The sequence below is a fragment of the Monodelphis domestica genome, chromosome 6, assembly GCF_027887165.1.
Source record: "Monodelphis domestica isolate mMonDom1 chromosome 6, mMonDom1.pri, whole genome shotgun sequence".
Lineage (NCBI taxonomy): Eukaryota > Metazoa > Chordata > Mammalia > Didelphimorphia > Didelphidae > Monodelphis > Monodelphis domestica.
Genome location: NC_077232.1, coordinates 1,269,786 through 1,282,320, shown reverse-complemented (window position 1 = coordinate 1,282,320; position 12,535 = coordinate 1,269,786). Strand labels below are relative to the sequence as shown.

Genomic DNA, 12,535 nt, shown 5'->3' with positions numbered 1-12,535 from the left:
TGGCTATGATTGGAATGCTTAAGTTCAGAAAGGCTAAGCCACCCAACTGAATTTTTGTTGTAAGAAAGAGAGCCACTTTGTCCTTGGTTTGGCCTACAATCATGTTGGTGTTTTCTCTGCACACATCTCCCACCTGTTCCCTGTAGCAGAGGCTTTTCCAGACATCTACTTCCCACCCTTTTCCTCTGGGCCCGAATGGAAATAGCCTTATTTGGATCTGTATCTGCCGTTTCCTTATCAGGCAGCGTCTCAGGGAATGTGACAGGCTACATACAACTACAGTAGCCCAGACAAATATATCTCCCTTCTTCCCTGAGGGAAGCCTTTTTTCCCAATAATGTGTCTTCTGTTTTAAATTTCATTCTGTCTTCAGACCCTGCCATGTTGGTTCCTTTATCTATTTATAACTTTCTAACCAGTTTGATAAAAATTAAGAAACAAATAGGGAGCCCTTGACTCCTTCCCAGCACCTGAGTTCTTCAGTGAAAGTCTACTGTATGGACTTGGATGAGAAGAGACATGGGTCATTCTCTCCTCTTTTATAAATTAAGGGGAAAGGCTTGGGCAGGTGAGGTAGAAGAGAGGCAGCCTGCACAAGTGGATGGAGAACTAGCCTTGCAGTCAAGAAGCCCGAGTGTCATTTCCCACCCCTTGCACATACTGGCTACATGACCCTGGCAAGTCACTGTGTTTCTCTGATTCTGAAGTTGCAGAGAAAGTGCTGATTTGTATTGGTGGAGGGGGTTTCCTCATCCGGAGTTCCTTAAACTGATGAGATTATAAGTCTGGTCCCCCAAAATATAGACAAAGGAGACTTTGGCTGTTGGTTTTAGATTCCTAGAAGTCAGAGCTGCCAGTCAAGAGCTGACCTGATCCAAATCCTTGGCTTGGGAAATGATGTTTTCTCTTACATTCAGAGACACTCGAGCAGAAAGAGGGAAATGGTGGAACTTCATTATGTGGGAGGAAATTCTGAGAGTAGAATGTTCTTACTGTTGCAGGGATTTCCCACCCATGATGCAGAGGGCAAAGAACTCAGCAAAGGACAAATAAAGAAACTAAAGAAACTTGTTGAAGTTCAGGAAAAACTCCATAAAGAATATTTGCAGCTGGTTCAAAATGCAGGCCTAAAATGAGAAGAGAAGGCAGATGAATGTTCTTGAAATAATCCAAAGTGAAGGAGTGACTCGTCTGTGCCTGCCAACAACCATCCATCTCCTGAAGTCTTTGTCATGTTGACCATCTCTCTGGTGGCCCAGATTGGGGATTTGGATGGTCCAGATACTCTATCATACAATGTCCACTCTTGAATTTCGATAATAAAATGACCCACAGGACCCTGAAGCTGAACCAGCTTTCCTCTCCCACATTGCCTGTGTGGCACTCCCAGACAATACTGCTCAGTCAGCAGCTCCCTGATGAGGGGCCCCCTCAGAGTGATGGCTTCAGCTGACTGAGAAAACTGTCTCCCATGCTGATTGTTATCCAGCTAATCTCAGCTGTGGTCTGAGGGCATCGACCTGAGAGATGTTAGGAGGTGAATAAAATGCCCAGCAATTGTATAACAGAACCCACCAAGAGACCCTAAACAAAGGTTTATCTTTTTAGTCATGATGAATAAATCCTTCACCAATTCTGTTGTTTCCAGTTGACAATTACACATAGGTCCAGGCAGCAACGGAAGTGATAGCTCAGCATAGTGGTAGTAGGGGTGTCCGTGCTGCGAGCCAAAGAGCCTGGGGGTATTAAAGGCAAGTGCTGTATTTACTGTCAGGAAATCAAACGTGCTCTCCTCTGGCACCAAGTCTTCTTCAAAGATTCTATGAATCATACTGCCTCATTTTTCTCCTTTAGTGCTTCAAAAGGGGCAAACTCACCACTGGATCCTCCCTCCCTTACAGATGCCAAACGTGTGGTGAGCCTCTCCAGGCCCATGCCTTTATGATGGCAAAGTCTAATGAGCCCAGAGGGAAGGGACTTTTCTAATTTTGCCCAGCTAATATGTGGCTGAGCGAGGAATCTAGTCCAGGCCCTCTGACCCCTCTAAATCCCATGCTCTTCTCACACAGCTAGGCTGCTCCTCAAACACAGATGGCTGATCTCTGTGTCAGGTCCCATACTCAGGCTTCCTGACTTCATAGCATCAACATCCCATGCTCTTCTCACACAGCTAGGCTGCTCCTCAACCAACAGAGAGTTTTTTTGTGTCCAAGCCCATTCTCAGACTTTGTACAAGTTTGTACTCACTAGCATCATAACTCATCTTCACAACACTTTTCAGTTTGGGGCACTATATGTTGGAAAGGCATTAATTGGAGGATCCAGAAGAGGCAAACAGGGTGGCAAAAAGCCTTAAGTTCATGTCATACGAGGGTCATTGGAAGGAAAAGGGGAGATTGATCCTGGAAAAGAGAAGACTTGGGGAAAGTAATAGCTGTGTCCAAGTGTTAGAAGGGCTGCTCCCTAGAGAGATGTGTTCTACCTCTCCGGAGGTCTTCGGACAAACATTAGTCTCACTTGTTGTCAGGGGAGCTTATGAAATCAATGAACAAGCATTAAATACCTTCTACTTACTAGCTCTGTGCTGCACTCTAGGGATACAAAGACAAAAGCAGAAGAATCCTGCCTTCAAGAGCTCATGCTCCAGTAGGGGAAAGAATGTGTAGTCGTATATCCAAAATAAATATGCGGAATCCATATACAAGCTAGATACAGAATGATGGAAGGAGGTGAGAATCAAGAAAGGCTTCACACAGAAAGTGAAACTTAAGCTGAGTGTTGAAGGAAACTAGATATTCTAAGAGCTGAGAGTGAGGAGGGACAGAATTACAGGCATGAAAGGTGGCCAGTGAGTATGCAGGCACAGAGACAGGCAAAGGAGTGTGCGAGGAACAGCCAGGAGGCCTGTGGGGTTGACTCAGAGAATGCCTATGAGGCCATAAGGTGTAGTAAGCCTGAAAAAGTAGTTGGGACTGGGGTTACAAAAGGCCTTGTAATCATCCACGTGCCAATGGCTTCAGAGCTGCTGAGGTCTCTTCCATCTTGGATTCTTTTTTTTAAACTCTTACCTTCCATCTTCCACTGTGTATTGGTTCTAAGGCAAAAGAGTGGTAAGGGCTAGGCAAAGAGGAATAAGGGACTTGCTGAGGTCAGATTTGAACCCAGTATCTCCCATCTCTGGTCCTGGCTCTCAGCCCACTGAGCCACCCAGATGCCCCCTCCATCTTTGATCCTAATATATTTGCAAAATATTTTCTTTACCAAAAAGGCTGCCAAAGGATCAGGGGTTTGTCTGTACAGCCACCCAACATCTTCACATCTGAGCTGAGCTGTGGTCCATCCTCTGCATCAGCAGGACAAACTTTTTGGCTTCAGGAAACCCTGGCACCCTTAAAAGTGACTAAAGACTCCTCTCTGCTCCCCAAAGAGTTTTTGTTTGTGTAGATGATCTCTTGATATTCTCCAAGTTAGAAATTAAAACATCTCAGTGCTATTCTGGAAATAGTTTTGACCTTGTAGACCCATTGAGAGTCTCAAGGATTCCCAACAGGTCTCCAGGAGGCAGCCAGGTAGCATAGGACATAGAGTGCTTTTACTGTAGTCAAGAAGACCTGAGTTCAAGTTCAGCCCAAAACTCTAACTGTGCGACCTTGGGCAAGTCACTTAGCCTCTGTTTGCCTTAGTGAGAATAATAACACTTGCCTCTCAGGCAAGATTGTTGTAAAGTTCAAATGAGATAATGATTGTAAAACACTTAGCATAGTGCCCAACACAGTGCTTGATAATGCTCATCCCCTTCCACTCTTTGAGAACTTCTGTCCTCCACCAAAATGCCTCTCTAGAACCAGAGAGAACTTTAATAGTGGAGACCCTTAGCAATAGATTTTTTTCAATCCTCACCTTCCATCTTGGAGTCAGTACTGTGTATTGGTTCCAAGGCAGAAGATGGTCAGGGCTAGGCAATGGGGGTCAAGTGACTTGTCCAAGGTCACACAGTCGGGGAGTGTCTGAGGCCAGATTTGGACCTCCCATCTCTAGGCCTGGCTCTCAATCCACTGAGCTACCCTGCTGCCCCCCTTAGCAATAGATTTTTAATGATACTGAGTAAGAAGTAGGGCATGTCTTGCCTTTTTAATGGGTGAGGGATGGGAAGGAGCAAATCTAGAAATGAAAATAGCATTGAATTGAAGAGAAAAGGTTTAGGGCCTAAAGCCAAAGGTATTCAATAGTAGACCTTTGAAGAAAGCATGCCCGCCCGCCTGCCCACCGTGTGTTGTGGCCTTCTGCCTGACAATCCGGGACGGTTCCACATTGGGCCTAAAGTGAGCCTCCTATTTTGTGTAGATGGCATTATGGCAGCTCCTCCTCCTCCTCTGTGAAAAACAGTGCTTTGTTTCTTCACTTATTTTAGCATAAGCTACCCTGTTCGCCCCAGCCCCTTCCTCTTAATGCAGTTCCCCCTGGCTTTGGCTTTGGAGTTTCTTGGCCTTCTTCATTATCTAGTTAGAGCAATCTCCCCTTTTCCCCTTAACCAAGGAAGACCCTCTTTCCCGTCCTCCTCAGCTGGTCTGAATGACTTTCCTGGCCCCTTTGTGTCTCTGGAGCTTCACTCATCCGCTTCTCCCCCTTCCCACCCTTGGAAATGCCAGTGCGTGCCGGTGATAGGCGAGAAATATTAGTCCATGCCAGGAATTGCCTTCGTCCCTTAGTGCAGTTGTGTCTGTCCATCTGTTCCCTCCCGTTCTTCTGGGTGTCACTTGCGCCTTTCTCCCGGGGCTGAAGGAAGGAAACAAGGGAGGGTTCAGCCCCTCCTGGGTGCCAGGCACTGTGCCAAGGGCTTTCCCTATGAGATTTCATTTCCTTCTCACAACAACCCAGTGGGCCAGGGGCACCTGTTGGACATCCGCCTTTTGTCACGGATGCTCGGGCTCAGGTGTGCAGGCCATGTCAGCGTGGGCAGCATCCTGATTCCTTTGCTCTCCAGAACACGTTAGTCTGTTCCTGCCTTTGGTTTCGGGTTGGGGGGCGAAGACTACTGTGGCATCCGGGGTACCCAGCACAGGCCCGTGGCTCTGAAGTCAGAAAGTCAGCCGCCGAGCCCGAAAGGGATGCTGGCTGGCCTAGACCCTTCCACAAAATGGAGCTCACAGGAAGAACTCACCGACTGAGCTTTCCATGGACGTCGGTGTACCGTGCAATTTGCTTTATCTACCAAACAGCTGGGAGGGCCGTCGGGCACGGAAAACTGGAGAGCCCTTCCTCCTTCCCCACCAGCGCGCCGAGGCTTCTTGGGGCCAGGCAGCATGGTTAGTGCTTGGGGAGGGAACTTCCAGAAAGCCGTGGCCAAGGCTTGTGCACTGATGCCAGGAAGAGCACGACGCCGGGAGTGGAGCCTCTGCGAACTCGGCCATTGAGCAGGTCTCGGATTTTTGGCAGAAGTCTAGGCTGGGTTCAAGGGAAGAAGGTCGCCGGGGGACCGAGAGAGCAAGGAAACGCCCAGAATGTCACTGACCTCCGTTGTAGTAAAGCCTTTGATCACATTTCTGGTCATTCTGGTGGCAGCAGCCACAGGACGCGCCTTCATCTCCTCATAGTTGTCAGCTGGGAGGGCCCCAGGGATCTGCTGCACGTTTATCCTTCTTGCCAGTGGCTTGGCTAAAGGCCGGAATGGGGACCGAAAGCTGGAAGAGCACCCCGAAGGGCACGTTTACCGAATGGCGCGGAGTCTAACGAGACGCAGCTTAACTGGGATAAATGTGGCCGGGGTCGGGCACAGGCAAAGGTGGAGGGAGCCTGGCCAAAGAGTCGCTAGTTTAGTAGGCCGCAAGCCCAGGCATGTGAAATGAGCCCGACGGTGAGCGCCAGCTGGATTCAGAGCTGCACAGCCTCCTGGAATAAAGATGCGAGAGCCCTGCTGTCCCCACTCTGGGGGAAACGCACCAGGGGCATCGCCCCACTGGAACTTGCTCCGTGGAAGACGCCCAACGTGGTAAAGGGCCTTCGTGTCCTGGCCTCATCAGTGGGTGAAAGAACTCGCCCACTCTGGAGGAGAGAAGGCCTCAGGGCCCAGGACAGCCTTCCCGTGGCCGGGCGATTAGTCTGGTGCTGCTTGGCCCCAGACCGAAGCTCCAACTGAGTCGCGAACAAATTCCAAAGAGCGAGTGAGCAAAGAGAAGACGGGGCTGCCTCAGGACAAGTGGGATCCGCCAACTGCCAGCAAGTCAAAATAAATCCTGGAGAGACAACCCCGAACAGTCAGGCTGGCATTGTCTGATGGTGGCCAATGGAGAGCGCCTTCCAGGAAAGGAGCGGCATGGATGCCCAATTCCAAGGGAAATGTGTGGACGCCAGTCTGGGGATGGCCGGTGAAGTCTGGGATGGGCTCCCTCCCACTTCTGGGCTTCAGGAGAAGACTGGACACACCCGTTAGGGGATGCTGGCGAGGATTCCTGTTCAAGCACACCTTGGACGGGATGGCTTCCGACTTCATATCCAGGGCTCGGAGTTCGGAGCATCAGGGGAGGCCTGGGAGAGCGGGAGGCATTTGAGTCGGTCTCCAAGCGCCCAGGCCTTCAGAACGCCTTGAGCAGAGGAAAACGAAGGGAAGTGCTGCCCAGGAGTGCCCTTTGCCCCCTTCCCTGACAGGCTGATCTCCAGGGCACGGCTTTCCCTTTCCCTCTGAAAACTGAGTATCTTCTTCAAATGAGGGGCAAGTTCTCAGGCGTGACCATCAGTGACGTGGCAGCAGATCATTGTCCAGGCCTGACGGGAAAGTCCTGGCGTCCTGCCCGCTTCTACTGGGGCTTTGTCTCACGTCCGCCGCACAGGTGCTGGGAGGGGGCTCTTGGCCTCGGTAGGGATTGGGGAAAGGGGGTTTTGGTCCCATAATCTATCAGTGTTTGATGTCCCACATTGGCGGAGGCTCCAAGCATCGGAAATGAAGGCCACCGAAGTAGCCTGGATATTGAAGGAGGGGAGACGGCCCAGACGTGAGTGACTGATACAAGATCCTGCCTATTCCTCCTTGATGCTGGTGGCTCTCACTTTGTAATTCAATCACAGGGGGCAGCTGGGTGGCCCAGTGGATGGAGAGCCAGGCCTAGAGAGGAGAGGTCCTGGGTTCCAATCTGGCCTCAGACACGTCCTAACTGTGTGACCCTGGGCAAGTCACTTCACCCCCATTGCCTAGCCTTGACCACTCTTCTGTCTTGGAACAAATTCACAGTATTGATTCTAAGGCAGAAGGTGAGGGTTTAAAGCAAAATGTAATTCAATCACAAACTCACCAAACCCCATTATCCACTCAACACTGACCAGCTGCATGCTGTTATAGATCATGAAAGGAAACGGCCAACCAGGCCAGTGTCTTTGCCAAGAAAACCCCCAGTGAGGTCACCAATCATCTGACACAACTGAAAAGCAGCAAATACACAATTAAGGCAACTATCCGCCATTATCTCCTCACCTCTGGACCGTCCCAAGAGCTGCTGGGGAGGGGAGGCATCAACCTCCCTCAGGATGCTTCCCTTCTGCTCTTCCTCCATCCAGCCACCAGCGGTCAGACTCCAGGCCACCCTACGACCCCCTGACTCAGTGGACAAACATTTCGTTCAGCTTTTTGAGTCCTTCGGGGCCTGGTTCCTTCCTGCCTTTGGGATCCAGGCCCTGGCCATCTCCTGGCTCCGGCTGTCCCCTCTGCCTGGAATGCTCTCCCTCCATATCTCCACCTGCCAACTTCCTCAAGTGTCTGCTGCTAAAACATGGCTTCATTCCTGCGCCTTCCCACACTTATCTGGACTGAATGTTTGAACAGTAGACCCGGGACCTGAGGTCACACACCTTCTTTTTGCCTCTTGCTAGCCTTGGCACTTACACATAGTAGGTCTTTATTGGCTTGCCTCGAGGGAATACCTATGGACCTTCTCTATCTTTTGTTGGAGAGAGGGTCCCAAAGAGCTAGTCTTGTGGAACGTGGGCTCTAGGTGCGATGGGGAAACTATTGGGGAGAGCCCCAGGAGGAAGGCTGGCTGGGTGGGTGTGTCTTCCCCATGGGCTGGTCCATGTGTTAATGCTGATAATTGGACTCACTCCTAATCGCTGGCCAGCACAGAGAAGCAGTCAGACAAGATAGGAAACCAAACATCATTGGAGGAAGCAAAGAACGCCAGAAAGTCTAATCTTCCCACCCAGCCATTGGCAGAACTTCTGGAGGGTAAAGACCAAGAAGCTGCCTTAACATCGTGTCTTCAAGAATTTCTGCCTTGGAAGGGACCTCAGAGGCTATTCAGAGATGTGGCCAGTCTCTTCAAGCAATTCTCTGCTCGGAATTCTTCTGCTTAAGAATCATCAATGGCTCCCTGTGGCCTCCTACATAAACCTTCAAATGCCTCTTCCTGGCATCTGCCATCTTGTATAACCTCTCCTCTAGGAATTCTGATTCTGTCCACCTGGCGGACTCTGTCCTTCCAGAATTCCTTAGTCCTTGTTTGCTGGTCTTGGATATCTTCCCCTCCTCTCCTCAACCTGGGGGGTTCCTATCCGTCCTCGAAGGCCCTGCTCAATGAAGCCTTCTCCTGATACCCCTTTCCTGCTTCCTGGCTATCGTTGGTGTGTGTTATGCGTACGGAGCTCCAAAAATGAGCAGAAATGGCCCTTCCCTGCCCCAGATTGGGGCCATCCTTTGCCCTGATCCTCCATGTCTTATGTCTAGTGGAGCTCCATGAACAGGCTCCCGAGCACTCTACAGCCACTACGGTGGGCGCCGAGCAGATGTCTGCAGGATCACATGGCTGTGAGCAGTCACCCCTGAGCCCAAGACGCCGGGCCCCCTCCAGAACTGCAGAGAGAATGGAGGGAAAGTGCTTGTAAGTCTTTTCCCAATGGTGGTTCCCTTAGAAGCCACCTCATTCGATACCAAAGAAAGGGCCCAGAATGGGGAAGGCACTTGGTACACAGGCCTGAGCCGTGTTGCCAGCCCAATGCCAGTGAAGGAGTATGGATGGAGGGATCAACAATAATCAAACATTTATTAAGCACCTACTCCGTGCCAGGCCCCGGGCTACGTGCTAGCAAAACTCAGCCCTGCCCCCGAGGAGATTTGTCATACAGACTAACAAATACAAAGCCACCATGTGCGAGGAGCGGGCACTGGGCTAAGCTTTCAGGATACAAAGGAAGGGGAGGGCCACTGGCCCTCTCGGAACATCCACGGTAAGCAGAGAGGAAACAGCGGCTGGAAGGCCACCGGGCAGGACGCCACAGCCTCCTGAAGAAGGCCAGGTTCTAGCTGGGCCAAACATTCCAGCCCTGGGGCCGGCAAGAACAAAAGCACAGAATTGGGAAATGGCAGACCAGTGTGGCTGGATAACAGAATGTCTGAAGAAGGAGCAAATGCAGGCAGCCCGAGGGATTCCTCTGGTCTCCTCTCCTAGCTGGCCATGGGCTGTCCTCCATCTTGGGCCTTCTCACCTGGATGGGCATTTCTGCTCCAGCTACTCCACGTCCCACAGCACCCCCCACCACCCCACCAGCTCCCACCCTGGAAGGCCCTTCCACCTGGAGAGTGGGGAGAACTGCTCCTGGGGCTGGGAAAACACCATCACCCCACCCCTGGGCTGGGAAGGCTCCAGGGAACCTGGTTTAGATACCACCAAAGGGGATGGACAAGAAGGCAGACCCCGACTGCCTGAGACTGCGGAGACAGACAGAGAATGAGAAATGGAGTCTGTAGAAAAGCGCCATTGGACACTAGAAAGGCTCTGTGTGTAGAAGCCGTGTTTCGGGAGGGCTCCTGGTCTTGTAAGCCATCTGGAGGTCCCTCCACGGGTCTTTCCAGGCTAGAGGCCGAGGATGTGTCACTGTATGACTTTGGGCAACTCTGCTTTTGACTCTGGAGGGATGTCAGAGGATGGAGGAAGCCCAAAGGCCAGCCTCCCCTATCCCAAGCTGGACTGGGAGGGTTCCGGGGTATCCCACCCTCTTCAGCATCCCCAATGAGTCTTCCAGGATATCTCTGATGAAGCTTCCCGATCCAGCGAAAAGCTTCAAGGTAGGAAGATAGAGGAAGGATAGAAGTTCTGGATGCCGCGAGGGGGGTGGCAGAGCCAAGTTAGAGATATGAGGTGGCAGGAATGAGTCAGAAATCCAGGCCTTATTGATTATCAAGGAGCCACAGCAAAAACTCCAATCAGTGGACTACTCAGAAGGCTTATACCCGTCCAAAGATCCAAATTTAATACCACACAGGTTGGAGACATGATAGAGAGAAGAAAGTGCCTGGCCAAAGGCCAGGTCCCAGGTGGGAGAGGTAGATAAGGAAAGGAATCAAAGATGGAGCCTGGCCAGAGGCCAAGCTCCAGCAAGGACAGGCATCAGTGAGAGTTGAGATCCAAGGGGATGAGAGGGGCGGAGCTTGCTGCAGCCCTGTATTTAATCTCTTTGATATGCAAATATACACAATACATAGGGATGATTATCATTGGTTGACGACAAGGTATAGGTGTGGCTTCTCTTAGCCAGGTGAGCACAAAGAAACCTGTTTTCCCCACTAACCTGGGGGAAGCTGGGGTCAAGGGTCAGAGGCTTTCCTAGCCATGCTCAAGACTGAGCATGCTCTCTTCTAAGCCACTCTGTACATACTAACTGTTTCCCTTGCCCATAGCTAGGGGTGGACTGCTACATCTGATGATGGGGCAACCTCCCAAGCCTGGCCACCCCACGCTGGGAATCTGCCATCAAAGTTGCTCTTTGTAACTCCCCACCTACCTCCCACCCTCACAACCCCCAGGTCTGTCTTTGGGGCCAAGCAGAAGGCGGCTGCTCTCCTCCACAGGCAGGAGAAGGCAACTCCCAGTATCCCTGCGCCCTCTTCTCCAGCTTCTTCCCCAGAACGCCCCAGAACAGTGCCCAGGTCCCTTTGCCCCTGGGTCCCCCCTCCAGGTAGCCGGGGTCTTTTAGCCATCTGGGGCCTTCCTGTGTGTGGGAGGGTCTGCTTCAGTAACAGGTGCCCATGCCAATGGGCAAAGGCTTCAGCTTGTGCTTCACATTGCTACTGATCCTCAGGAAGCCCCGTTCCTGGGCCCTATTTTCCATTCTGACCCAGCGCTCTGAAGGGAGTGCTGCCAACCAGATGAGAACCGACGCCTCTCATCACAAAGGATGCTCCTTCCTTCCTACCTTGTGCCCTGCCACTCGGGCTGTCTCAAGCTCCAACAGGGTGGGATGCCTGTTCTCCAGCCTCAGGGCAGCAGCCACCCCTTTCCCAGGATTGACAACAGCCTTAGACACCCCAGGGCATCACCTATCTCTTCCCCGGCTGAGAAGAGGTGAAATTTCCAAGGTGATGGGTTGATTCTGGGCCAGACCCAAGCTGGTGTTCAATGGTCGGGTCACAGTCGGCCCTGTGGGACTCCTGGCCTTGACTTCCCATTGTGTGAAGGCCCTCTTGCAGGTCTTGGTTTTGTTTTCCATTCTGTGGGAATAGGGTTTTTGAGAACTTCCCGCCTGGCCCGGCTCCGGTATTCACCTGTCCAGCAGAGGCTGCCTCCTGGCGTCTGCTGGGTTGCTCATGCCTCAGAACCCTCCAGGGTGCTTTGTGGACTATCCATCAGGAAGTGTGGTTGGGAGAACATCTGGGTGGGGAAGAGAAGACTGCCACAACCTTCCCACTGGCGTCTCTAGGCCATTGTCCAGAGCGCAGCCAAACTGATTTACCTGCAACACATCTGACCCTGTCACTCCCCATATTCCTTTATTCCTTTGCACTAGAAGCTGCAATGGCTCCCTATCACTTCTCAGAAGAAACACAATCTCTTCTGTCTCCATGTGGAGCCCCTTCCTAGCATGGCTCCTCTTTCTCCTCAGTAGGAACACTTGTCCCTCCCCCAGCACACTCTCAGTTATAATCAAATCGCTCATTGGCTGTTCCTGGTATGTGGCATTCCATCTCCCTCTCCCATGCATGTGCCTGCCATGGGATGCTCTGGCCTCCCCTCTGTCTTTTTGAACCCCTGACGTCTTTCAGGGAGCAGCCCAGGAGCCACCTCCACCAGGAAGGCTTCTCCCTCCTCCCTCTGAGATGATCTCTTATTTCCTGTTTCTTTTGTGCATTCACTTCACTCCTCTCTGCCCCCCCCCCCCCTCCAGGCACAGCTTCATTTTCTTCATTGTGTCTCCAGCACTGGAGTGGGTTCCCTGGATGGATGGCCAATAAGTGCAGCTGATTGAACTGGGCTGAAGGAGCTGAGGCTGCCCCTGTCTGGCCTCCTGGGCCCAGAAATTGCTCACTTCTATGTCCATAGGTGCCCCGCTAGAATCTGGGTCTCCAAGTCAGCAGGGACTGCTTCTGCCTCGCTGGGTATCCACCCAGGTGGGGAGGAGCCCCTCTGTGTCAGCCCTGGGAGTCTCGGCGGGGTGGGGGGTAGTTAGGAGTGGAGGTGAGTGTTGGGGGCAAAAAAGTGAGGTCGGGTCATAGGCTGAGGCTGAGTGGACGACAGGAGAGCTGGGTAGTGAAGCATGCCGGGGCACTGGGCGGGGC

At 51.9% G+C, this 12,535-nt stretch overlaps 1 protein-coding gene across 2 annotated transcripts in view; it reads left to right on the top strand.

The window, feature by feature from the left end:
- The window catches only part of CARS1 (cysteinyl-tRNA synthetase 1), a 33,251-nt gene extending 31,615 nt beyond the window's left edge, over positions 1 to 1,636 (top strand). For both annotated transcript variants that reach the window (XM_007497764.3, XM_007497763.3), the window contains one exon: positions 1,002 to 1,636. In XM_007497764.3, coding sequence (XP_007497826.2) covers positions 1,002 to 1,136 — 135 coding nt within the window. In that variant the 3' untranslated portion in view covers positions 1,137 to 1,636. The remainder of the gene's footprint in view (positions 1 to 1,001) is intronic.
- The last annotated feature ends 10,899 nt before the right edge of the window (positions 1,637 to 12,535 follow it).